This window comes from Monodelphis domestica, chromosome 2 (assembly GCF_027887165.1).
Source record: "Monodelphis domestica isolate mMonDom1 chromosome 2, mMonDom1.pri, whole genome shotgun sequence".
NCBI classification, from domain to species: Eukaryota; Metazoa; Chordata; class Mammalia; order Didelphimorphia; family Didelphidae; genus Monodelphis; species Monodelphis domestica.
In genome coordinates this window covers 199657800-199684826 of record NC_077228.1, presented here as the reverse complement: position 1 = coordinate 199684826, position 27027 = coordinate 199657800, and the positions used below count along the sequence as shown (strand labels likewise).

Genomic DNA, 27027 nt, shown 5'->3' with positions numbered 1-27027 from the left:
AAAGAGTCATTGATCTTCTGTGTTAAGAACTGATTAATTATTCTCTTGTAGTGGAATCATGTTGTTTACAAAGCCTGCTGGAATGAACTTCAGTTGCTAAAAAGTACAAAGATATTATATAAGCAATTTTCAACAACTTCTGTGCCATTGAGGCCTAAGGGAACCCCTTTAGAGAAGAAAGAATTTCTAGGAAGTTTTTGTCATTTATGTCCTCAGGAGCAATGAGAGTGTCGACCGGTTCCAGAAACCATCTTGTGGGTTTGGAATGAAGCCCTCAAAACATGTAACCATTAACTTTCCAGTCAGTTGTCTAGAAGGAATAAACCAGTTTAGTTGTCTCTTGTGTCAAGGAAGAAATGGTCCCTTCGGCAGGGAAAGTGAAACTCGATGTGGAAGCCATTTATCACACTGGGAAAGGCAAGACTGGAAACGTTGAATCCCAACTCCCCTTTCACCCCAAGAAAGCAAGGCGACACTGGATTGATGAAGTAGGCCCAGGCCTCCAAGACCACAGAGGCTTCTTTTTCCTCGTACCCTAAAGGAGGATAGAGAAATGCCTTTTGTTGGAACAACTCAGGACTCACTGAGCCTGGAAATTGAATTCTCATCCCAGGACAGAGTGGTCATTCCAGGTCATGTCTGTGCTACTCCAGGGGAGCAGTGTAAGAGATTATACAAATAGGAACCAGCAGGGAGGAGAGAAATTAAAATGTAGCAATCACGTAGTGGGGGTATTTAATCTCTTTTAAGGCTTATGATGGGCGCCTGCTGTTTTTCCCCTGATATCCCCTGACACCTACTGACAGGGTATTTGCAGCACCACACAGGGACTCAGGGCCCTGTGACAGGAGGAGCACTAAGGAGGTCCGTGATAGTCTTGCAGCCATAAACAGCGACAGGAAAACCACTTGAGGCAGATTCAAGCTGTGTGATCCGCCCGTTGTTGGTGGCCATACTGCTTTTTTGTTTATAGAATTTGCTATTCTTTTTTATGGCAGGTTTGGTGAGGTTTTTTTTTCCTTGTTGATGGAGATTAGCTGCATAAATCCTTTTATGGGACTGCGCGATCCCCCATAAACGCCATTGATGGTTGCTGATGAGAAAGGAGGAAGACTGCGTTTATTTCAGGTTGCTCTTCCATACAGAAGCTGTTCTGTCCTCCAGCCAGAGATAACTGGAACCAAATAGCCATTTTCCCAGCTCTTTCGCTATTTGGGTAGAAGGAGGGGCCAGGGGTGAATGCAGAGTTGGGAAGAGGTTAATTGAGCCTAAAGCTCTTTGTGGTGAGAGGAATCATTAAAATAAAAAGCTTCTAAAAACGCAGCATGGCCAGAAACAGGGACAAATATGGAAGTAATGTTTGGGCTCTGCAGTCTTACCTGGGAACCTTTGTGGTTGACACCCCTCTTAATAAAAAGAGGCCCGACTTCAAGTATTTGGCTAATATGCCTACCTGTGTGCACGGAGAGTTACCACTACCTGTGTGTTTGTGTGTGTGTTGCCACACACGTGCCTTGAAATAATTAGTTGAGGCCCGTACTCACTCCCTTGGTCTGGGTGAGGGTCCACTTTCCTATTAAGGGAAAAAGGACTGCACAATGTTAGCTCAGAGTGAGTCTTTCTCAATATTCAGATGGGAGAAATTCAGACTATGTTGGCATTGTTGATTCCAGGAGTCCTGTCCTCCCTTACCACTGGAAAACTAAAATACAAGAATCAGCAACTTCATCCAAACTCGAGTAAATTAACACCTCCAGACAAGAGCAGAGTTCACTCTGCGCTGGGGTCTGCCTGGCTGAGCCAGTGTTCTCTTCGTTTTAATAGTTTAATAAAAATTAGCATAATTAACGAACATCTGTATGATCCAGAGTGGTGCAATTTGGCACTTGGAAACGAGGGCTTAAACATGATTGCTGTGAGTTTAATGTTGTTTTAATTCTTTCTGGCACTGTGCAGTGAAATAAACGTTTGGTGGTGATCGTGCTCGGCCGGATCTAATTTGCATTTTTCTCCCTTTGATTATGAGCAATTGTGGACTCCCCAGCAATTCATCAAAGCAGAAATTATTTTAAAATACCTCGTGGTGTTCTGCCTGGGCTAGAGCAATGCATGGGGGTTGGGGGTGGGGTGGGGGATCAGAGTGGAGGAAAAGGTTCTGTTTTCTCCATTCATGCTTTAAACATCTCAGCCCCATAGCCTTTCTGGTACTCTGCCAAGGGATGAAATGTGAAAGAGGCAGTCAGATTCTGGGCCCACTAGGTCCCTAGATTAAGTTCCCAGGCTCTAATGGCAGGATGTAGTCTCTGAGGCTCAGAACTCTCCTTCTTGCGTTGCTATACATTTCTTTTTTTGTTTTCAAGGACTGAGGGCTTTTTCCCCTCATTTCAGTTATTGCCAGTGTGGTGATGCTGTTGCATCTGAAAACAGTAGGGTCCAGTGTTCACCTCAAGCAAAACAGCACTGAGTTGGAGCAGGGCAGCTCTGTGCTGTCCTTAGAGCCTCATCTGCTTCCTCCCTTTCTGTTGATGGAAAATAGCTTCCTCAAGATCTAATTCCCACTGACCCACATCATCTGAAGGAAGAGGCGACGAGACATAAACCTTGGGCTCTGCCTGCACTCCCAGCGCAGCCTCACCACATCTGGGACCCTGCATACGGGCCTAAGAATTGACAGTATCTGATAAGTAAATCCTGAATCCCAACACAAAGTTAAAAGCCACTTTGATCAGGAAGATCTCAAACCACATAGACCATTAGGCCTCCCACTTCCTGCCTATCAGGTAGTGAAAGCACAAAGATTACAATTTTTACTGACTGGTATTGAGAGGAAGAGAGAACTCTATGAACTTGGGTCCTACAGCTGGGTGGTAGATAGATAGCGCAGAGCTGACTCTGTACGACTAAGTCTCTATGGAGTGGGGTGAAGGAAGGAAGTGTAAGATAACACAGAAAGGGGGCAGCTAGGCAGCACAGTGGATAGAGAGCCAGGCCTGGAGTCAGGGAGGACCTGGGCTCAAATCTGGTCTCAGATATTTCCTAGCTCTAGGCAAGTCACTTAACCCCAGTTGCCTAGCCCTTGCTGTTCTTCTGTCTTAGAATTGATACTGAGACAGAAGGCAAGGGTTTTTTTAAAAAAGACAGGACAGAAAAATCCTAGAAGAGGTATCTTCTTTTAAGATCACAGCAAAGAAAATATTTCTAAGAACTTTCAGGTTCAACCTTTCTGCCGCTTTCAAGAAGCTTTTCTCTGATTCTGGAAGAGTCATTTGAGAAGCCTGACTGTCTCCAGGGATGGCTCCAGCTGCTCTCTTCCTGCCACCTACCTTGGAGTTGTAAGCCTAGTCAATCACCAGGGGAAGCTACTAGAGATAAAGCTAAGACTGCTCTTTAGAAAAATGTCAGACCTTCATCTAAGAGCGTAGCCTTTGCATTACTTTGGTGATGGGTCATAATTCAGAGCTCCTTCAATAACCCCAGCAGGTGTAGAGAGGTAGCTTTCTGTTGCATAAATGTAATCCCAGAGATCAGGAAAGTAGGCAGTAAAAGGAGACAATGCGGAAAACTTCCAGGTTGTTTGATTTGGAATAGACCCAGAAGATGTAGCATAGGGTTTCAGAAAGACCAGTGGGCTTGAATCAGGCAGACCTAAATTGGAAATCTCCTCCTCACTCCCCAACATTTACTAGGTATGTGACTCAGTTTCTGCAACTGTAAAATGAGGAGGTTGGACTGATACTAAGACAGAAGATACAGGTTTAAAGGATAAATAAATCTCTGATCCTATGATCCTGAGTCATTTGTTTCCTCAATAAGATGGCACTGGAATATTGTCTTTTTGTAGAATAACCCTGTCATTAGTGTCAAACCCAGACAGCAGAGGTGCTCATGGGAAGGCCAGCTCCCCCCTTTTCACATCCCTTGTATATGTTAGGGTTCCCTATTGGAGCGTAAACTCCTTTAGGGCAAGGACAGCCACACTTTCTTGTAGTTGTATCTCCAGGGTTTAGCACAATACTTGCCTCATGGTAAACACCTAAATAAATACTTTTATCTATTTGTCTGTCGACATAATTTTCCCATGCAAATATTGTAATGGATAGACAACATCATGGCCAAATCCCAGCAGTAACTGTCTTCCCTCCCTTTCCCTCTCTTTCAGGAGTATAATATGTATGGCTGGTGGGTAGGAGAACTGAACAACCTCATCGGAATTGTTCCAAAGGAATATCTCATGGCTGCCTTTGAAATGGAAGAAATATGAAGCCTGCCAGGTATGGGACCTTTTTCCAGAGAAGTCCTGTTTGTGAATACAGACATGTCATCTCATTCTTTTTATTCTCTGCAGAAAAAAATAGAGTTCCCAATAGAAAATCCTACCATATCATATACAAAGACGGGTCCTTTATCAGCAAAGATCAGGCAATTAATTTGCCCTCCATAAGAGATGGGCCTGGAACTGTTTTGTTTTTGTTTTTCTGGTTTAGGTTTCTCCCAAATTCAATTCAACAAACATTTAGTGAGCATCCCCTGAAGGCATGTCTAGTGGATAAAGTGTTGGCCTGAGAGGGCAAGAAAGACCTGGATTCAAATTCTCTGTCACTGGCAGGTCTTGGCTGATATGAGATTTTGATTTTCATTTAACCTTTCAGTAATCTAGGCAACTTCAAAGAGAGTTAGAATATGCTAATGGGCATTGAGAAGGGAAGTTCCTCATTGGGAGTTCCCTATTCCGATGAAATCTTGGATCCTGTAAGGGATTTGTACTAGGTATAATGGGAATATAGGAGAAAAAAAAACAACAAGACTCCTACACCACAAGGAGTGTGCTTCCTGCTAGAGGGATACAATGAACACAAGTAATTGATAAAAAAAAAATTGCATTCTAGGGGTAGCTAAGTAGCACAGTGTATAGAGAGCCAAGTCTGGAGTTGGGAAGACCTGGGTTCAAGTGTGACTTCAGCTACATCTTAGCTGTATGACCCTGGACAAATCACTTGACCTTAATTGCCTAGCCCTTGCCATTCTTCCATTAGAATTGATACCAAGATAGAAGGTAAGGGTTTTAAAAGGGGGAAAGGAAAGTATATTCAAAATTATTTTTAAAAGGAGAGAATGTGAGCCTTGAGGAGATTCATCTTTTTGAAGGAAGATAAGAAATCCATGAGGCAGAAGGGAGTACACTGAAGACACGGCAAGCCACCTGTACAAAAGTACATGGATGGCAGATATGTATGTGCATGTACATGTCACGTATGTATAACAGCTGGCAGGCCAGCTTGACCAGAATAGAGTGGGCCTGAAGGGGAGCAGTGTGAAATAAGCCTGAAAAGCTATGCCATACTTTCTCCTGGGCTCCCTTATTACCATCTATATACTCTATGCAGTAGGATTGGCCAACGTTGAAGATATTCTGTGCCATGGAATAGGGCGAAGTTCACCAGCCTTCCTGGAGGCAAACCCAAATGACCCTTGATTTGATAAGTATATGAGTATGAATTACACTAAGTCACCAGATTGTGTGTGTGTGTGTGTGTGTGTGTGTGTTTGGTGTGGAGCGTCTCCGGGAAGAAGACCTGGACTGGCTGCTGAGAGAAGTCATGAAAGATGTTAGCTCCAGCTTCTGGATTGAAGTATTTTCCATCTGTTTGGGGATGGGGTTTTGTGTTCGAGATGATGTTAGTGGGACAATTAGCCTTAGAATTTCCTAGAGCAAAGTCAGCCAGAGAATATCAAGGGAGGAAAAGGCAGATTTGGGAATTTAGCCAAGAGTTACACAAAGTTGAATCATGTTCTTATGCTCTTGCACAACCAAGAGGTAGCAATGCAAGAAAGTCATTAAAGCCTCTACTCAAGACTCTCCTCTCTCTATATATATATATCCAAGGTCATAGCCACAGTCAAAGGAAATGAGTTCAAATCCCACCTCTGCTACTTACTATCAATGGCCAAATCACTTAACCCTTCTATGCCTCAGTTTCTTCATATGTAAAAATGAAATGAGGTTTGGGGGAGGGCTGGATTGGTTGGACTAGATGATCTCCAAGGTCCCCTCCTTCCCTAGATCTGTAATCCTATTGTCTTTCCCTAAAGAGACCTCAAGCAATGTGTTGCCTTTCTTCTTATGGAAATCTTTCGGTGTGTTCAGACAGAATCCATTAGCTCATTTATTATTTTTTTAATCCTTACTTTCTGCCTTAAAATAATACTAAATATCAGTTCTAAGACAGAAAAGAGGTAAGGACTAGGCCAGTGATGGCGAACCTTTTAGAAACTGCATGCCATGCCCCACCACCACCACCTTACCCCAGAGAGGGGAGGGAGGAAGCATTCCCACTGGGCTGCTCAGCAGAGGGGCAGGTGAAGTGATAAAATGTCCTCAGGCATGATGGAATGGGGAAAAGGAGCAGCTTAGCTGAGTCCCTCTGCCTTTCTAGCAACAAACACTGGCAGGCAATGGTACTCATGCCCTCAGAGTGGGCTCTACATGAATTCTCTGGCATGCATGCCATAGGTTCACCACCAAAGGGCTAGGCAATTGAAATTAAATGACTTGTCCAGGGTGACTCAACTAGAAAGTGTCTGAAGACAAATTTGAACCAACGACTTCTCATCTCCAAGCCTGGCTCTCTATCTACTGAACCACTAAGCTGCCCTCATTCACTTCTTTCAGAGAATTATAGCTGTTAGAGCCAGCAGTTACCTCAGCGGGCACTTGAAAGTGACTTGCCCTAGGTCACTAGGTGGCAGAACTGGGATTTGAACTGGGTACTCTGAATCCCAATTGCACTACATTTTCTAAAAATGCTTTACAATTTAATGTTGGACTACAATGACACTGAAAGAGTGAGGCTGAAGACTATGCAATTCTGCCTCATGTAAATCCAATTCACTTGCAAGTCAAGATATCTCCCTGAGATGGCATTGGTCCTCTTTGAAATGAAGAATGAACAGATTTCAGAGGTAATCCTCGAGCCCAAGACTTAACTCTATGCACCATGCTGCCTCAGCAAGGATGCAAAATAGCTCAAATGCTGAGGTGAGGGACAGTATTAAAAACTTTCTTTCAATCTTTACCTCATAAAACTAAATTCCAGCCTCAAGGACTTGAAACATGTGTCTTTTCCAATCCACCCTTTTGGGGAAACAAATGGCATGTGAAATAGTCATAAGACAAGTCTCATCTTCATCTCAAAATGTAACCTCTCCCCTCTCACACTTTTAAGATTGGTCTTTCCAACAAGCAATCTCACCTTTCCTGATTTAGGATAATAGAATTCTAGTTTTTAGAACTAGAAGGAAACTAGAGATCATCTAATACAAGCTATTCATTTCCTTTTTTGTTTTGCTTTGTTTTTTAAGCCTTACCTTCTGTCTTAGTATCAATTCTAAGACCAAAAAGCAGTAAGGGACACACAATGGGGGTTAAGTGACTTGCCCAGGGTCACATACAACTAAGAAGTGTCTGAGGTCAGATTTGAGCATAGGATGTCCAGTCTCTAGGCCTGATGCTCCATCTATTGAACCTAGCTGCCCCTGTTCATTTTCTAGACAAGGAAGATAAGTCCTAGAGAGATTAGAAAGGTAGTAAAAGGCATAATAATGATGTGAACTTGATCCTCTGGTTCCAAAGCTAGTGCTCTTTCTACTTTACTTCTTTTCCCTTTAGATTATAACAAAGAACTGACTGTGATAAAGAGTGTCTGTAGTGCTACTGGAAAAGCTAAGGCTAGTAGATTGCTTGAGTTCAAGAGTTCCGAGCTGCAGTTTGCTAAAGTTGATTAGGTGTTCGAATTAAGTTTAGTTCCATATGGTGAGCTTCAGGGGAATAGGAAGGGGGCCACTAGACTAGCTAGGGAGGAATTAACTGGTTCAAGGTGGGAAAGTGGAGCAAATTAAAGCTTCTGTGCTAATCAATATTGATTAGGCCCACAAGTGGCTGCTTATTTCCAGCCTGAACTAGAAATATGGAGGGAGGGAAGAAGGAAAAGAGAGAAAGATAAAGAGATATAGACAGAAAGAAACAGAGAAAGAAAGAGGAAGGAAGAGGGAGGGAGGAAGGAAGGAAGAAAGAAAGAAAAGAAGGAAGGAAGGAAGGAAGGAAGGAAGGAAGGAAGGAAGGAAGGAAGGAAGGAAGGAAGGAAGGAAGGAAGGAAGGAAGGAAGGAAGGAAGGAAGGAAGGAAGGAAGGAAGGAAGGAAGGAGGGAAGGAGGGAAGGAAGGGAGGAGGGAAGGGAGGGAGGAAGGAAGGGAGGGAGGAAGGAAGGGAGGAAGGAAGGGAGGAAGGAAGGGAGGAGGGAAGGAAGGAGGGAAGGAAGGAAGGAAGGAAGGAAGGAAGGAAGGAAGGAAGGAAGGAAGGAAGGAAGGAAGGAAGGAAGGAAGGAAGGAAGGAGGGAGGAAGCTAGCTCTGTGACCCTGGTCAAGTCACTTAACCCCCATTGCCTAGCCCTTACCACTCTTCTGCCTTAGAACCAATAATACCCAGTATTGATTCTAAGACAGAAGGTAAGGGTTTTTTAAATTAATTAATTAATTAATTAAAGCACAATGAAGGGGCAGATGGTGTGTATATTGGAGAGAGTGCCAGGCCTGCAGTTGGGAGGACCTGGGTTCAAATTTGACCTCAGACCTTCCTCGTTCTATCACTTAACCCCAGTTTCCTAACCTTTACTGTTCTTTGGCCTTGGAACCATACCAATTCTAAGACAGATGGTAAGGTTTTTATAAAAATACATATAAATAAATTTAATAAATAAAGGCATAGTGGATAGAGTGCCAGGCCTGGAGTCAGGAAGACCTGAGTTCAAATGTGATTTTTATTATGATCTATATGACCCTACACAAATCACTTAACTCTATTTGCCTTGGTTTCTTCATCTGTAAAATGAGCTAGAAAAGGAAATGACAAACTACCCCAAAATCTTTACCAAGAATACCCCAAATGGGCCACTATAACAACTCAACAACAACAACAAAACAAGATACCTCTAGCACCATTCAATTTAATTTTCTAACAACATTTCCTAGATGGGTGACCCCTAGGTAAGACATTTAATCCCAGTTGCCTAGCCCTTACTACTCTTCTGCCTTGGAACCAATACTTAATATTGAGTCTAAGATAGAAGGCTAAGATAGGCAGATCTCCTTCCAGGTAGACACTGGCTGTGTTTTGTTTGTCCATTCTCCATTTCTCCCTCTTCTGACTTCTGGCACTCGCTGAAAGGAAGTAGGAGCTGTGGACAGCTCCCTGTGGGGACTGGCCTCCTGGCAGCCTGGAGGGTCCTTCACCAGGTTCCTTTATTCTCCAACCCTGTTGGCGATGATGGCCCTGGAGATAATGGAAGAAAGGACCACACTGTAGAGCATCAGCAGTCTTCCACGTTCTTCTTCCCCATTGCCTGAAGTACCGAAAGCTCCAGCAGATACGTTCCCAGTAATTTCATCCTCTCCGCTTACCACAGTTTGAAAAATGGGGGAGTGGGGCGGCCCTAGAAACTTTCCTCTGCAGTGGCTTGTTTCGTTCAGCCCGAGAGGGTGGTTGAAGGTCCCTGTCAGGGAGCAAGGCTGGTGAGACCTCCAGCTCCCCTTCCTTTGGAGAGAAAAAAGAGGGAGCAAACCGGAGCCAGGGGCCATTGGTGGGCGCCTGGTAACGGATGCTGTGTCCCATGGGGACGAATACAGAGAGAAGCAAAGGGTCAGGAAGGTGCTTGCTTGCTTGTTTTTTAAAGCTCAGTGTTATGTGGGGAAGTGAGAGACCCCAAATAGGAGAAGGGAGAGAGGGAGATGGAGAAAGAAGGCGAGAAAGAGAAGAGAGAGACAGAAGACCAAGACTTGCCCTTGATCGCTAAGGTTTCTTCCACTTCTATTATTCAATAGCTCTCTATGCCTGGCAACGTTACGAGGCCAGAGGGGCCGTGTTGCTGGGCCCTCCCTGTGCGGGTGTGCTGGGGGAGAAGGAGCCACTAGGTGGCAGTAGCTATTAACAATTCACCCCAGAATCCGTGGCCCACGCCTTTCAAAAATAAAAATGGTGGGGGTGGGGTGAAAGGAGGGGGATTGAACCTCCCTAGAACGAGGAGCAGCGGCGTAGGTCATGCTGCTATGAGTCAAATGAACCTTCCAGAGTCTAACAAGCTCTCCCACCCTACCTCACCTCCTACATACACATGTTCATTCCCAAAGAAGGCAACTTCCTTCTTCACTAGCAAGGATACCAAGCTTCCTGGTTTCACTTGGAGTGGAGTCAAAGGACTTGGGTTCAAATCCTATATCTGGCCTGTGTGACTTGGGCAAGTTATCAGCTTCTAGTCCTCAACTCTTCTGTAAAGTAAGGGTGAACTGGATGATCTTCTCCAGCTCCAAATTCTCTATTCCTAATATTATCCTTGTTCAATCTTTTCTAACATGTCTGACTCATTGTAGCCTTCTTTTGGGGTTTTCTTTTTCTTCCAGTTTTATCTTTATTTTACTTTAATAACTAATTTCCACCTAAGTTTTCCAAATTTATATGATTCATGTTGTCTCCCTCCTTTCTTCCCTAACCCCTCCTGGAACTGATAAGCAATTCAATCTGGATTGTATGTGTATTATCATTCAAATCATATATCCATATTATTTATTTTTTAAGTGAATGGTCTTAGAAAACCAAAACTCCAAATCATATACCTTTTGGGGTTTTCTTGACAAATACTGGAGTGGTTTGCCATTTCTTTCTCTAGCTTATTTGACAGATAAGAAAACTGAGACAGACATGGTTGGGTGACTTGCCCAGAGTCACACAGCTTCTAAGTATCTGAGGCCAGATTTGAACTCAGGAAGATGAGTCTTCCAGACTCTAGGTCCAGTATTCTTTCTACTGAACCCCCTAGTTGCCCTGATCCTTACATAATGGCAGCTCCATTTCCAGTATGCTCTTCTAAACTTTTCTCATAGAGGTTTCCTTAGGGAAGATGGTGATAGGGTTGAGTGAACTAAGGGGAAAAAAAGGAGGAAAGAGCATGGATTTTCTTTTATTTTCTGTTTAGCTTTTGGATATTCTCATTAAGTAGTCTTGTCCAGTGACTCTAAAATTGTGGTCCAAAAGCCCCTGAAAGTCCCAAGATCATTCTGGTCTTCCAAAGCAATTCTAGAAGCCAAAACTGTTTTAATAATAATGCTAAGAGGGGGCAGCTGGGTAGCTCAGTAGATTGAGAACCAGGCCTGGGAGGTCCTAGGTTCAAATCTGGCCTTAGCCACTTCCTAGCTGTGTGACCTTGGGCAAGTCACTTGACCCCCATTGCCTAGCCCTTACCACTCTTCTGCCTTGGAGCCAATACACAGTATTGACTCCAAGACGAAAGGTGAGGGTTTAAAAAAATAATAATGCTAAGATATTTTCATTTCTTTTTTAATATATTTTTCATGTTTTCTTTCCTTTTTTATGAAGATATTTTATTTTTAGATGTTTTAATTTCTAATATGGTAACTATAGATAGATAACCTAGAGAAACAAAAGCTTTTTGTGGGGGAGGGATATCCTCAATAAAGGCATTTTGAAACAAAGGTTTCTTGTTTTAGGCCCTTACCTTTTGTCTTAAAGTCAACACACTGTATTGGTTCTAAAGCAGGAGAGTTGTAAGGACTAGGCAATGAGGGTTAAGTGGCTCTACCAGGGTCACACAGTTAGGAAGTATCTAAGGTCACATTTGAACCCAGGACCTCTGGGCCTGGCCCTCAATCCACTGAGACACCTAGCTACCCTCAAAATAAAGAAGTTTTGAGAACTACTGGCCTACTCTGTGTTGACTTTGCCTTGAGACAGGAGGCAGAATCCTGTTAGTCCAAAAGCTTTGACACTGAATATAACCCCTCAGCAGTGGACTTCAGACTGCTTTTTCAGCCAGCCCTACTTACCCCAACCACCATCAAAAAAAGCAAACAATACCTGAAAAAAAGACAGATAGAAGAAGAGGTCAGAAGACTTGGGGTCAGAAGCCCACATGCTCCCAAAGCTGCCTGAATCAGATTAAAGTGCAACTGGGAACTATTTAACAAAATAAAAATAAAATCAAACATAGATAATGTTGGTATGTGCTTTTCTAAACAATATACAGCCAGCAGATCCTTAGGTTTCTATTTGAGTTTTTTATTTGTTGTTTTAAGTGTTTATCTTATGTTTTAGTTTTCATCTAAAACAGAAGGATGGTAAGGGTTATGTAATGAATGGGAGTTAAGTGACTTGCCCAAAGTGACACAGCTAGGAAATGTCTGAAGTCAAATTTGAACCCAGGGCCTCCCTATTCCAGACTTGGTGCTCTAGCCACTGTGCTACCCAGCTGCCCCTTCTATTTGACTTGGATGCCACTGCTCTAGGCAGAGAGTGTACTGATTTACACTGGGTATAGGGAGTTTCCTCACCTGGAACTTTCCTAGATTAATGAAATTATAAACCTGGTCACTATCCTTGAAAAGAAATTAAGCTAGACTTAAAAGAAAGAGATCAAGTCAGATAAGTACAAACTGGGAATACTACCATAGTCCTGATTCTGATCATTAGCTACATCCCTGACATTTTCCAAATCAACAAAAATGAAACAGGTTCTGCCCTTCCAGAGCATGCCATGAGAATCCATGAGTAGAATGTCAACTCCTAGAAAACATGGACCGTTTCATCCATGTGTCTGTCCCCAGAACCTTGCAGCCAAGGTGGTGGCCCAGTGGAGCGAGCACCAGGCCTGGAGTCAGCAAGACCTGAATGATCTGAGTTCAAATGTGGCCTTAGATACTAACTAGCTATGTGAGCATAGGCAAGTCACTTTACCCTGTTTGCCTCAGTTTCCTCATCTGTCAAATGAGCTGGAGAAGAAAATGGCAAATCACTCCAGTATCTTTGCCAAAAAAACTCCAAACGAGGTCACAAAGAACTGGACATGACTGAAATGACTCGACAACATTCAAAATCTTGCAAAGCACCCGCTGAGGGCATGGCAAACGGTCAAATAATTGTAGAATTTAATTGAGTTCAAATAAATAAATACAATATATTTATTTATATGTTTATATTTATTTATATATTATTATTATATTATATTATATTATATATTTTATATATAATATAATAAAAATAAATAAATACAAAATAGATGCAAAGTAATGGGAAAAGAGGGTTGAAATCAGGAAAGATCATATCTAGAAAGTGGCTTTCTACAAATATTAATAATATGGAAATAGGTCTTGATCTTGATTAAAACCCAGTGGAACTGTTCATTGGTTTCAGGAGGGGGGTAGGAAGAGGGGAGAGAAAAGAACTTAAATCTTGTAACCATGGAAAAATATTCTTATTTAAATTTAAAAATTTTTAAGAAAAATATTCTAAATTAAATCAAGAGGCATTCTAGGGGGCTTAGTGGATTCAGAGCCAAGCCTAGAGACTTGGGTTCAGCTCTGGCCTCAGATAGATACTTCCTAGCTGGACAGCCCTGGGCAAGTCACTTCACCCCCATTGCCTAGCCCTTACCACTCTTCTGTTTCTAAGAAGGGGTTTAAAAAAAGAAGGTAGCATTCTAGCACAGACTGAAAAGAAGCTAGGCATCCCAGAAGACCTCAGAGAGGAGGAAGAACATTCAGAAAAGGGGCAAAAGAGTGAGGACAGAAAGAGGAGTCTGTGAAAAGGAATAGACTGGGAAATATTGGATTTAGGAAGGGGAGGGAAACACCCACTGGACAGGCCTCCCCTGAGAAAGAACCTCTGTTGAGAGAAGGCCTGGACGCTAGGGCAGTTGAGGGCGGAGGAGGTGGGAAAAGACCATCAGGGAATAGGGGGCTCCCACACAGTCTTTCCAACCCAGAATCCCAACCCACCAATTGCAGCCCACTCAGATGGATAGCCATCAGCTCGGCCAACTGCTACCAGATTGTACCTGGGTAATCACATTACCATGACTCTATTTGACTCCAGTAACTAAATCAGCACCTTACTGCCTGCAACTAACTGGATAACTGGGGCATTACACCATTTAACTAACTGCATTACATGCAAGATGGCTTCATAATCTAGACTAATTGCTCCGGCATGTGAAATGGGAGAACGGTGGGGCAGTTGGTTGGGTTTTTTCTCTCTCTTCTTCCTCCTCCCTCCTTCCCCCATTTTAGGGGTGGGGGGGTGAAGCTCCAAAAGGTTTTTAAAATCAGCAAAAATATTCCTGCCTTTCCCAGACTACTTTACACCTTTGGTGCCAGGAATCCACAAGAAGCAGTGCGATGGCCCCAGGAGGAGATGGGTTTTGACCTGCTGTTGCAGATTTATAATGAGAGAACAGCAAAAACTCAGAAAGACTCCTTGAGCTCCTCTTTGCTATCCTGACTCTTGTGTTCACCTGTGTGAAAAGGCACATTTGTCTCAAATTCTGGCTGTGACGCTTGAGATTTAATAGATATTCAGCCATAATAGCAATGGTTTGGGGCCTGAAGTCAGGAAGATCTGGGTTCAAATCTAGCTTTCACCATTTACCACCTGTGTAACCAGGAACTCAATCTCCAGCTGCCTGAGATGATCCAAGACACTGTAAGGGAGGCTGATTTGGGGGTTAGAATATAAGTGTATTGATTGTATCAGTTTTATTGGTTAGGCCAGCATCATAATGGATGGAATGATGTAAGTCTCTGTGGCTCTCTCTAGTGACCAGGGGTGCCTGGAGCTAGAGAAAGAAATTTTGTTTAATGTTTTAATTTAATTTCTTTTGTTTATTTCTAAATATTTTTTCATGTTTCCATGATTCATTTTCTCTCCCTCCCCTCTTCCTTCCCTCCTCCCAGAACCAACAAACAATTCCACTGTGTTGTACAAATGGAGAGAAAAGTTATTAAATAGATTTTGAGGAGCTCATTATTCAACCCCTCTCTTGAACACTCCAAGATATCTTTAATTAATTGGTGATGGCTAGGTAAGAGGGGGTCCGTCAACCTATCCACTCCTCTCCACCCCTACAGGTGGACGGTTCATGTAGTCCAGAAAAGAACCCTTCTCCCCTTCATCTAGTAACCAAAATCTATTAAAAAGGAAGTTATTGGGGGCAGCTGGGTGGTTCAGTGGATTGAGAGTCAGGCCTAGAGATGGGAGGACCTGGGTTCAAATCTGACCTCAGATAGCTGTGTGACCCTGAGCAAGTCACTTCACCCCCATTGCCTAGCCCTGACCACTCTTCTGCCTTGGAACCAATACACAGCACTGATTCTAAGATAGAAGGTAAAGGTTTAAAAGGTTAAAAAGGTTTAAAAAAAATAAGAAGCTATTTCTTGGGATTCCCAAGCACAAAGAAAATGCAAAAAGTAGCAGACTAGATGGTGTCTGTGACCCAGATCCTAGATACAAGAATACTCAGTAACTCTCTCTAATATATACGAATCAATACAATATGTGAAAAATAAATTCTCACAACAGGGTGGTGAATAGTGCTGGATTAGGAGTCTGAGCACCAGGGCAGCTAGATAGTACAGGCCTGGAGCTGAGAGGACCTGAGTTCAAATTTGACTTCAAAGACTCCCTACCTGTGTGAGCCTGGACAAATCACTTAACCGGGTCTGCCTAGCCCTTGCTGTTCTTCTATCTTAGAATTGATTCTAAGACAGAAGGTAAGGATTTTTTGAGAAAGAAAGAAAATGTTTTTACAAAAGAGAGTCGAGAGACCAATATGGGTTCATAGCCTGACTGTCTCTTTATAGCTGTTACCTTGGACAATTCACTTTACCTTTCTGGGACCTCAGTTTTCTCTCTATATTACGACCTACTCACTGGAGTAGATGACTGCTTAATTAGCTCCTCTACCATGTTTTTTTGGACAAAATAACCTCTAAAGTCCCTTCCAGCTCTAAATCTGTGATCCTGCTACAGATGAGAGAGAGAAAATTAGTTAGAAGCTTCAATTTACTACAAAATATTCTCCTAACATGCTCCATTTTCCCGATCCTATTCTATCTTTTTGCTTCTCAGAAATCTAAATCTTGACTTGACCCCCTCTTCAGGGAAAGGAAAATGATCTTCCAGCTAAATCCCAATTCCCTAAACCCATGAAAATAGATTCTATGTTAGATATCACAATTGCAAAGAGAAGAGTTGAGAAAATGTGCTTGCCTCACTTAATTCAGACGTTGGGCTCCCTATAAGTGAGGAATATTTCATAGACTTTCAGATTTAGTCAATATGCTGATTAGATTTGCTGAACTGAATTTTTTTTCCTTTTTTCTTTTTGTTTAATCTTTGTTACAAGGGATAGCATGATGAGATATTGTCCAGAAATCAAAAAAACAAAAACTGACAATTTTCTCTAAAGGAAAAAGAGCAAGAGAAACTAAATATTGTTCATTATACATTTCCTACATATGATTGAGAACACAAATCTTAAAAGATGTCATACCGCTTTAAAAACAAGAATTATTTTTAAGAAAAGTATTATTTTCTTGCAAATGCTACACTATCATTTTCATCAATTATTCTTTACAAGTGAATGAATGAATGAATATTCATTAAACACCATAAAAGTACCCTGCATAGAGGGCAGCTAAGTGGCTCAATGGATAGAGAGCCAGGGCTAGAAATGGATTCAAATCTGACTTCAGACACTTCCTAGCTGTGTGACCCTGGGCAAGTCGCTTAATCCCCATTGCCTAGCCCTTACTGCTCTTCTGCCTTAGAACCAACAGTACTGGTCCTAACGCAGAAGGTAAAGGTTAAAAAAAAAAATACCATGCACTGGGTTAATCTATGGGGAAACAAAAATTAAAAAAAAAAAAAGACATTGGCTGCTCTCAAGGAGATTACATTCCAATAAGATCAGATCACACACAAAGGGTAGTGGAGGTCAGGGAGAGACACTCTGGTCCAGAAAGTTACAGAAATTGTGAGTAGGACCAAAGAGGGCTAGAAGGTGGGGCCTGAAGGTCCTGAGTTCCATCCTCAAAAGGAGGGTGTGATACAGTGGGAGAGGCTTCTGGAGGCAAGAAGAGTCACTTGGCTTGGGCTTAGCCCCACCTGATTGTCTTTTACCTGAGAGTCTATTAGAAACTGCTAGCCTGAGATTCCCTTCAGGGTGGATTCTCATGGAAACAAGTACAAGCTCTGGAGTCTCCAATTTATAAGCTAGTCCTAAAATTTGGGGTTCATCAGATTTTACTAGGCTACAAGTTTGGGGTTTCTAGATTCCATGTTGACAATATTTTCTGTCATAGGAGCAACTCTAAGACAGAAGGGCAAGATCTGGGCAAATAGGGCTAAGTGACTTGGCCAGGGCCACACAGCTAGGAAGTATCTGAGGCCATAGGTATACTTTTTTTTTTAACCCTTACCTTCCATTTTGGAATCAATACTGTATATTGGTTCCAAAACAGAAGAGTGGTAAGGGCTAGGCAATGGGGTTTAAGTGACTTGCCCAGGGTCACACAGCTAGGAAGTGTCTGAGGTCAAATTTGAACCCAGGACCTCCCATCTCTGGGTCTGACTCTCAATCCACTGAGCCACTTAGCTGCCTCCCATAGGTATACTTTTTTTTTAACTCCCTTTTATTTTTTATTTATTTTTTTAGAGTGGAAAATAGGCTTTTTTCCCCCATTTGAATTAGTTTATTTAGTCAATTTAGAATATTATTCCTTGGTCCATAGGTATACTTTTAACATTAAATGTATTATTAGAAACTTGACACTAAACTTCTAAAGGACTCTGCTTAGTAATTACTTATATTTAAATGTATTTCAATGCAGAAAATATCCTGACATTTTTTTAATCCCCCCTCCACCAAGTCTCCATTATAAATTCCATTTCATTCACTTTTCCTCACATAAACATAATTAAAGAGGACTCATTTCTTCTGCTTTTCTCACCTTTCATTATTTCATGGGGTCATAGATCATAAATTTAAAACCAGAAGTGATCTTAAAGGCCAACCAGTCAGTCTAACTCCTTCATGTTACAGGTGAAGAACTTGAACCTAGAGACATTAAGTGACTTGCTAACCTGAGCCTAGAGACATTAAGTGACTTGCCCAAGATCACACAGGTAATAAGTAGCAGTGCTAGGTCTCAAATACAGCTCCTCTGATGTTAGAATATCAGGGCAGTTTTCCTTGATAATTTCTTTTTTAATTAATTAATTTTTAGATTTTATTTTACCAATTTCACATAAAAACAAATTTCCACATAAGTTTTCCCAAGTTATGTAATTCAAATTGTTCCCTCTCTCCCTTCCCTCCCTCTTCCCCAAGATGGCAAGCAATTTGATTAATAATTTCTTGATGTCTGCTTGGCTCTTTTTTGGATTGTGACTCTCAGGTTGTTCCATGATTCTTAAATTCTCTCTCTGTTTTTCAGGTCAATTGTTTTCCCAATGAGATTCTTCATATTTTCTTCTCATTTTTCATTCTTTTGATTTTGTTTGATTGTTTCTTGATGTCTCATGGAACCATTAGCTTCCACTTACCCAATTCTAATTTTTTGGAAACTCTTAACCTTCTGTCTTAGAATCAATACTGTATATCATCAGTTCCAAGGCAGAAGAATGAGAAGGGCTAGAAAATGTAGGTTAAGGGACTTACCCAGGCTCCCACAGCTAGGGAGTGTCTAATTTGAACCTAAGACCTCCTGTCCCTAGACTTGGTTCTCAATCCACTGAGCCACCTAGCTGCTTATTTTCTTACATGAGCTTTTGTACCTTCTTTTCCATTTAGTCAATTCTACTTTGCAAGGGGTACTTTTTTCAGTAAATGTTTGTATATATATATTTTTTTCCATTTAGCAAATTCTGCTTTTTCTCTGCCATCTTGGCTCTACCCCCTTCTCTGATTCTAAATCTGGTACACTTCCCAATTTACCACCCTGCCTTCCTTTCTGGATTCTTTTTGGTTTCTCAGACACTTCAGTCTTATTGCATCCCAGGTCTTTTTTTTTTCCTTAATCTTTTATATCTGTAGGACTTAACATGGGATCGTGTATATAATATAGCAGGCACTTAAAATATATTTGTAGACTTGAATTACTACTTTTGTCATCTTGAGTAAGTCATTCCCCTTGTGCCTCAGTTTCTTCATTTGCAAAATAAGGGGTTTATAATGAGATGATATAATTAGGTTTCTCAGTGGCTTGATCCTAGGATTTCCAAATCTCTAAAAAGGGAGCCCATTATAATGGGATCCTACTGAGAAATGAGAAAAAGGAAGAGCAGGAATACTAATTTTTTTATTTCTTCAAGTTTCAGATCTTATATATGAGCTATTAGAGGGAAGGATGGAATTTGGTTGAATTTAACAAACCTTTTTAAGTGTCTACTGTATGAAAGGAACTGTGGTAGATGCTAGGAACACAAGGACAAAAACAAAACATCCCTTGCCTTCAAAGAGCTTACATTCTACAAGGGGGGGAATATGACAGCTAGTTGGCACAATGAATAGTGTTCTGGACTTGGAGCTAGGAAAACCTGAATTCAATTTTATCTCAGACATTTACTAGTTGTAGGACACTAGACAGGTCAGGTAATCTTTCTTTGACTTGTTTTCTTCACCTGTAAAATGAGAGTTTTGTACTGAATGGGCATTAAGGGCACTTTAGAGTCTAATCCAATGATCCTAGGTTGACAGGTTAGCAAATAAATAACAGATTCTACACAGAAACATAGCTGTACCATTCTTTTGCAATAGGACTAAGTTCCTTGGGGCACTGGGGTCAAATATGCTTTGCCTCATAGGAAATCTCCTGCCATTGATACGAAAGGATAAAAACAATAATAATGATGATGATGAAAATAATACCTTTACTGCGCTAAGTGCTTTACAAATATCTCATTTGATCCTCACAACTATCCTGGGAGGAAGTGATATTTCAAATGAGGAAAATGAGGCAGACAAGTTCCAAGGTTACACAGCTAGTGAATGTCTGAGGTCCAAGCCCAACACTCTAGCCACTATACTATCTAAGTGAATTAAGGGTAAAATATTAACCCAATCTGTTCATCTTCTGAATGAGCCTTTATGGCCAAAGGTTTATGTCAATTCATACTTAGGGGACAATTTCTTAAATTGTAGATTAGCCAATCTCCTTTCTCTCAGGCCCTCCTGTCCACCTAATTTGCTTTCCATTAGAAATTTCAGAGTGGGGCAGTTATGTGGCTCAGTAGATTGAGTCAGGCCTGGAGACATGAGGTCCTGGGTTCACATTTTACCTTAACACAAATTGCCTAGCCTTTATGGGTCTTCTGCCTTGAAATGAAAACTTAGTATCATTTCTAAGGCAGGAGATAAAGGTTTTAAAAAGAAAGAAATTTCAAAGGGCAGTAAGGATGGTCTCAAACTCAAGTTTAAGAAGAAATTTAGGGAGAGCAAATGACCCTGACAGATCATAGACTTGGAGCTGGAAGGGACCTTAAAGACCATCTAGTTCCAGTATTCTTAATTTCTTTTGTGCCATGGACCTCTTAGGCCCTGTGAAAAAGCCTTTTTCAGTATCATATTTTTAAGTGCATAAAATAAAATGCAAAGGATTACAAATAAAACCAATTATATCAAAATATATTAAAGTTACTTTAAAATATTTTATATATCATCTTGTTCAACCATGTTTTCTTCCCTAAAATGTAAAAACATTTTTCTTTCATCTCTCTGAGAAAGTGAATTACACTTTCAAAACTGTACAAATGGTACTCCATTTATTCAAGAAATTTTTCATGATAGCTATAATTGGGGAAACTGAGGTATCATGAAGGGAAAGTGACTTGCCCAGTAACTTAGTCATTGAATAGTGGAACTGAAGATATTATCTGGTACTCCCATCATTTATGAACTCCTTCCTCCACAGAATGTGACTCTTAATACAGAGCTTATCAACTTGGGTTTCTTTTCTTTGCTGCCCAGACCATTTTGGGAAAGATCTGGTGTCCCTGGTGGGAGGCCTTTTCTAGAGCTGGCTAGTTTTCAGCTATGTGTGTGTGTGTGTGAAGCGCCTAATAGGGACCCCATCCCAGCCAGCCTCCCCTCTGTGCCTGGCAGAGTGCCACTGAATCATTTTGTAGAGCTGGGCAACTGTACACTGCTTCCTCGCCTCCTGTGGCAGTAGCGATTTCCAAGAGGATTCTAGTGCCGGTCCTCAAAGAAGACATCTGGTTCCACTGGAGAGACTCTCAACCTGATTGCGAGCAGCTGGCCACCTTTTTGTCCCCACATGGGAACATAAAGTCGTCCATAAACATTTCCCAGCCAAAACCTGGGACCCAAATCAGGCACTTGCCGATGGCTAGCCCTTGAACGAAGGCTGCTCCATCCATTCATTTGTTCATCCATTCACCCATTCGTTTAGTCAATAAATATTTATTTAGTATGACAAGGTGCAAGACTGTGGGCTAGACTCCTCAGTAACCTCTCCCTGCCCCAGGATTGCCTTATGCATGATCATTTCCTAGATACTTCAATGGTAAAATTAACAAGACCACAGAAAAGACAAGTGGGTAGCAATGCCTAAAAAACAACTTAACATTCAAAGCTTTGATTTCATCATCATCAAAAGAGCATTTGAAAGAGCCTGAGCCTTTTCTCCCACTTCTGGACTGGAATAATCCAAGTGGGTGCTGAAAATCTGGAATGGAATCTCTGAGGGCTCAAGAGAGGAAACCTGTGTAATGTATTGTACGTAATCATTCTGCCTGATGTAATCCCTGCAACCAGGAAGGTAGAGGCTGATGGAGCAATTGAACTCAGGATGCCAGTCAGCCATCCACACTGAGTCTGGCACCAATAGGGTGAGCCCTTCAGAAGGGCAGTTCACCAAGCTGCCTGAGGAAGGAGGAATCATCCCAGGTCAGACATGGAGCAGGTACTTGTGCCAATCAGTAGCAGAATTAGGCCTGTGGGGGGCAGATGCATTTCCAACTTGGACGACGAGAAAGAGAAATCAAGTCTCAGGAAAAAAAATAGAAAAGCAAGGTAGTCCCCGCTCTCAAGTTTACATTCTAACATTAATTTGGTTTTCAGTCCTGTCCAACTCTTCATGACCCCATTTGGGGTTTTCCAGAAAAGATACTGGAGTGGTTTGCCAATTCCTCCTACAGTTCATTTGACAGAGGAGGAAACTGAGGCAAAGAGGGTTCAGTAACTTGCCCAGGATCACATAGCTAGTAAAAAAATCTGAGGCCAAGGGGAAGCTGAGTGGCAGCCAGGCCTAGAGACAGGAGGTCCTAGATTCAAATCTGGCCTCAGACACTTCCCAGCTGTGTGACCCTGGGCAAGTCACTTAACCCCTATTGCCTAGCCCTTACTGCTCTTCTGCCTTGGAGCCAATACACAGCCAATACTCCAAGACAGAAGTTAAGGGTTTAAAAAATATATATCTGAGGCCAAATTTGCACTGAGGAAAAGTCTTCCTGACAACAGGCCTAGTTGCTCTATCCACTACACCATCCATCTGCCTTACCAGCTTCTCAAAATGACATCCTTGAGAAGAGCATTCAACAAGGTACAATCAGGAAGACCTGAGTTTGAATCCTGCCTCTGACATTTACTGAGTGACCAAGGACAAGACACAAGTTCATTTTCCTCATCCATAAAATTCCTACCTCACCAGGTGGTGAGACTCCAATGAAATGCTTTGCAAACCATAAACCGTCAGTATCTTCCCATTCCTAGCTGTGTGGAACAATCCAAATACAAACACCCAGTGGCTCAAAATTTAAAAAAAGGAAAAAAAGGAAAAAATAGCCAATCCCTTTGCTCCACAGGCACCTCTAAATTGTGTCTGCCTGGTGACATCATTTTAACCTTAGTTCACCCCCGAATTGTACTGTTTTTTGTTTATCAGCTGGGGTAGTATTTGCAAATATTTAGATGCCAAGCATATGTACTCTAGCCAGCTTGTCTCTCATGTCTGCAGAGCTGCAGCAAATGGCCCCCCTGCTCGGCTCCCCATGCCCACCCCTGCTCTCCCCGTCTTTGCGGCAGGCCTCTCGAAAACCTAACACGCAAGGCTCATTCCCGTCCTGGGGGAAAGCCGCATGCAAGCAGCTCCACGCCGGGCCGCATCTCCCTGGGACAGCCTGGCACCGGGTGAGGTTGCCGCAAAGTCGGGTGGGGATGCTGGTAGCCTTCCTGCGGCCCCTGGGACAGAATGGAAGGGATTCGGGACAGTTTTCTTTCGTCCCGGCTGCTCTAGCTTTCTCGGCCCTTCCTGTTGCTTTGGGGAAGCCCCTTCTCATTTAAGGATTTCTCCTTGGAGCTCCGTCCCGCGCGAGCCAGCGAAGACTGTCCAAAAAGACAATAGGCTAAAAGACAGCCAGCACCTGCCGCGGGCGCGCCGGGAACCGGCAGGGCGGTGGGCGAGCAGGTTTGGTGCTGCCCTTCCGTGTATTGGGCCAGCAAGGAGAGGGGTGATGAAGCCCGGTGCCAGCCAGAGCTCCGACAAACCCAGGTTCCCACAGGCCCCGGATCCGAGGCACCTGGAAGGGTTATTAGCAGGATTGGAACTCATCCCTCTGCTGGGACCAGATCATAATTACAGTAATTTTCTAACTGAGCTCTGCGGTAGGAGTGTTTAATCAGCATCTGACTCCCTCGCGCTCCCAGCCCTCATCACTCAAGGAGAGGAGTGGGATGACTCTTAAAGAGACAGTACCCGCCTTTTAGCGTTTTGAACAGATGTGTCCTAATTGGTAGAATATATCTAAGTCTCGTAGCTTACAGCAGGCAGGTTGCATTGCATCCAGCAGAGCACTGTTTCTGGCTCTTGCTATCCTGTGCCCGATACAGGAGAAGCTGGGGTCAGATGCCACATGGATCCATGGGTCCAAAATGAATCGGCCACTTTGGGGACATCGGGGAAAGTGGGGGAAGAGGTCACTTGGCCAGAACCAAAACTGCTTTGAGGCAAAGCACTCTGAGCACGCAGAACCAAGGGAAAAATGAGAACAGTGCTAAGTAAAGGCTAGCCTAGTGAGTGGCAAGGAAAGAGACAGCTGAGAGGGCATGATGGGAGAGTTGGGCACGGCCAGACGCTGCCTAGAGATCTCCAAAGTTTCCCTTCCTCACTGATGAAAGGATCTATTTCTTAGGAGTCCAGCTTTGCTCCTCTCCTCTCTTATCATTCACACCCCCTTTCACTGGCAGCATGTTTCTCTCCTCCTTGGATGGTAGAGGCAAGTAAGCTCTCTCCAGGGAGAAGAGGAAGACAAATTATTCACTCTGAGCACTTTGCTATCCGAAAAACTGCAGAGCTTGTTGTTCTTTTGCACACAAGCCTTTTCATGTTGATTCTATGTTGAAGCTTGGGGCCCTCCACCTTCCCTGCCTGAGCAGAGGGAAACCTCTTCCCTTAGAAGTGATTCTCATAAGCAGACCCCATGGCGGGGCCTTGGGGCCCCACTGCTGGGCTCTGAGCCTTAAACCTGCTCTAGGGGCATTGCTTGCAGCAGCAGACCCACTCAGAGTAGGGGCTGAGAGGTAAGAAGAGGTTGGCTAGCTTCCAAAGCCCAGGGGATGGAGCCAGGCCAAGCCAGGGGTGGAGGGTGAGGAGGAGAGAAGGAAAGGGGAAGCACAGCCACAGCTGGAATAGAGAAAGGTTACCTTGAGCCAGTCTCTGTGTCTGCCACAGAGCTGACCTCAGGCTGGCAGGAGGCAGGAGGAGGAGGGGGAGTGAGGCCTAGGATCAGTGCCCAGAGTCTGATTGAAGGAAGTAGTTATCTCACACGGCAGTAGTTATCTGCTTGGCTTTAGCTATGTCTCAGCTGGCTGCTTACACATAAATCCACAGATGCCACTCCAGCCTTTCGATGAATGCTCCTGCGGCCTCCGAAAGGCAGGCTAAGTTGGTCCATTTCCATTCCCACCAGCCCCTGGACATTCCTGCCCCCACCATTCCACCCACTCCTGCTGCTGGGAATATATGGCAAAATCACTGCCTGCTGGAGATAAGCAGATTCATGTTTCAAAGGCAGACTAGCCTAATGTCTGAATAGATCTTTAAAAAATGAAAATGCCTTCTCTCTACTCTTCCCCATTAGGCAATGGTTACCTAAAATTAAGCTAACCTTTAGCAGCTGAAAGAGGAGAGTGCCCATGACCCACGAGCAGGGCTAGTGGTTACATCCAGAAAATACTTTGAAATGCTTGTAGGGAGTAGGGGTATGGATTGTTTTAAACTAAGGGTTTTTTAAAATTTTAATTTCACATATCTGAAAAAACCTAGCCTATGGGAGCCCACACTATCTGGAAATCTGTTTTTTATTTTTATTATAAATGTAATCTCAACAATAAAATTCATGCAAATAAGAGACAAAAATCTTGCCCCAAGCCCTTTAGCAAAGCAGAACCATACAAATAGCCAAAGAAAATGCCTTGGCTCCATGTTCCCTTCCAAGCAGCCTGAAGTTCTTCCATCTTTGAATCTCTTTTCCTTTTATACACAGAGGAATGAGAGGCAACATGACCTCATGGGTAGATGATCAGCCTTAGTCTGAAACATGGATTCTAGTGCTGCCTTTAATATAGTCCAGCTGTGTGACCCCAGATGAGTCCCTTAACATCTCAGGTTGTTTCCTCATTTGTAAAATGGGGATAATAGCATTTCTTACAGGGTACCTATGTAAGGTACTTGACACAAAGTCCAATATAAATATTATCACAGATGAATCTTGAGAATTCCTTTCACTTGTGAAATCACAGATCTTGGACCAACACTACCCTCTGAAAAAAATACACTTCCCTAAGAACAGTTGTGGTTACAGTTCCTGATTCTGCTGGTTTGTTCAGTATCACTTCACACAGGCCTTAGAAACCAGCTCTTAAAAATAAACTCAATTTCTCCTACAGGACAAAATATGATGAGGTGGCTCAGAGCAGAGTAATGAGTTTGCCTCAGGCTAAAGGAAATGAAGCCTGGGGCCTTTCTAGTATGATGTGGCACTTTTCACCCTTGTCCATCAGACTGTCAAGGTCTGGCCAAACTTATGAATGTGTAGGTATAATGCAACTGGTGATACCTTGAAAGAAGTGGTATATTTTCTTTTTTTGGCCTTCTTTTCTGGCAGCCCCAAGCTTACTTTCCAGTTAAAAACCTCCCCTTCAAAGGAATTCCACCATAGGATATCTCTCTTCAGATTGTGGCCTTAAAGGCTCCACCCTAGCCTGGGAAGGGAAGATGCTTGGCCAGCCTTAGGCATGCTGATGGGTGTGTACTGATTCTAATTAGTCACTTAAAAAGACTATGGAAGTCAGAGGGGGAAAAATAATTTCCCTGTCTTCCTGTAGCTCCTGCTGTCCCATCAGCCCACCCTGCTGGCAGGACCAGGAGCTGAATGCCAGCTCCTAGAGAAAAAAGTGGGGAACAGAAGACGACCGACCCAGCTTGCTGTTTTTTGGCTGAGTAGGGAATTGACACAGACCACCTCCGGCTCATGTCTGGAAGTTTTGAGATCAGAGAGCTTCAGGCACAGCTGGGTTCACAGCTGCACCATTTGGAGCATTGGACTTATTAATATTCATGAACCATCCCCACCAATCGGTAGAGCGGATGCTATTAGCCTAGCATCTGTCAGGTTTTTTTGTGAGGGTTGTGTATGGGATTTTTGTAGTTGTTGTCGTCCTTTTAAATGAACTTCTTTTGACATTTTGGATTTGCCTCCGTAGGCTTCCTCTACTTGCACCAGCAAATGCTGCAACATGGGGAGGGGAAAGGAGGGAGGAGAGGACTGGGAGCAGGCAGGACTGCATGTCTGCCTGTTGATCAAGTTTATTTCTTTTTCAGCACCTGGCACCTCAGACAGGCCATGAGGGTGGAAGCAGCATCAAGTAAATTATGCCTAAGCAGGTATACGCAGAGACCTTGGAGAAGAGCTGGAGGGACAAGCTTTGAGGAAGACACCCTTTCTGCCACTGGTTAACCCAAGCATTGTACTCCCCCTGCCCAATGCAGAAGGGCTGCTGGGCATAGCTCTCAGTCATTATTTCCACGCTGATAAATTCATGATTTATTAAAGTAACTTACCGCCAGCCCTGACTCCCTCCTTCTCCGCCACAGCTTGTTAGACACGAATTGC

At 43.0% G+C, this 27027-nt stretch overlaps 1 protein-coding gene across 1 annotated transcript in view; it reads left to right on the top strand.

Moving 5' to 3' along the window:
- The window catches only part of SKAP1 (src kinase associated phosphoprotein 1), a 429384-nt gene extending 402404 nt beyond the window's left edge, over window positions 1–26980 (top strand). Inside the window, exons 12-13 of the mRNA XM_007482364.2 lie at window positions 4160–4271; window positions 26736–26980. Coding sequence (XP_007482426.1) covers window positions 4160–4261 — 102 coding nt within the window. The 3' untranslated portion in view covers window positions 4262–4271; window positions 26736–26980. The remainder of the gene's footprint in view (window positions 1–4159; window positions 4272–26735) is intronic.
- Window positions 26981–27027: the final 47 nt, after the last annotated feature.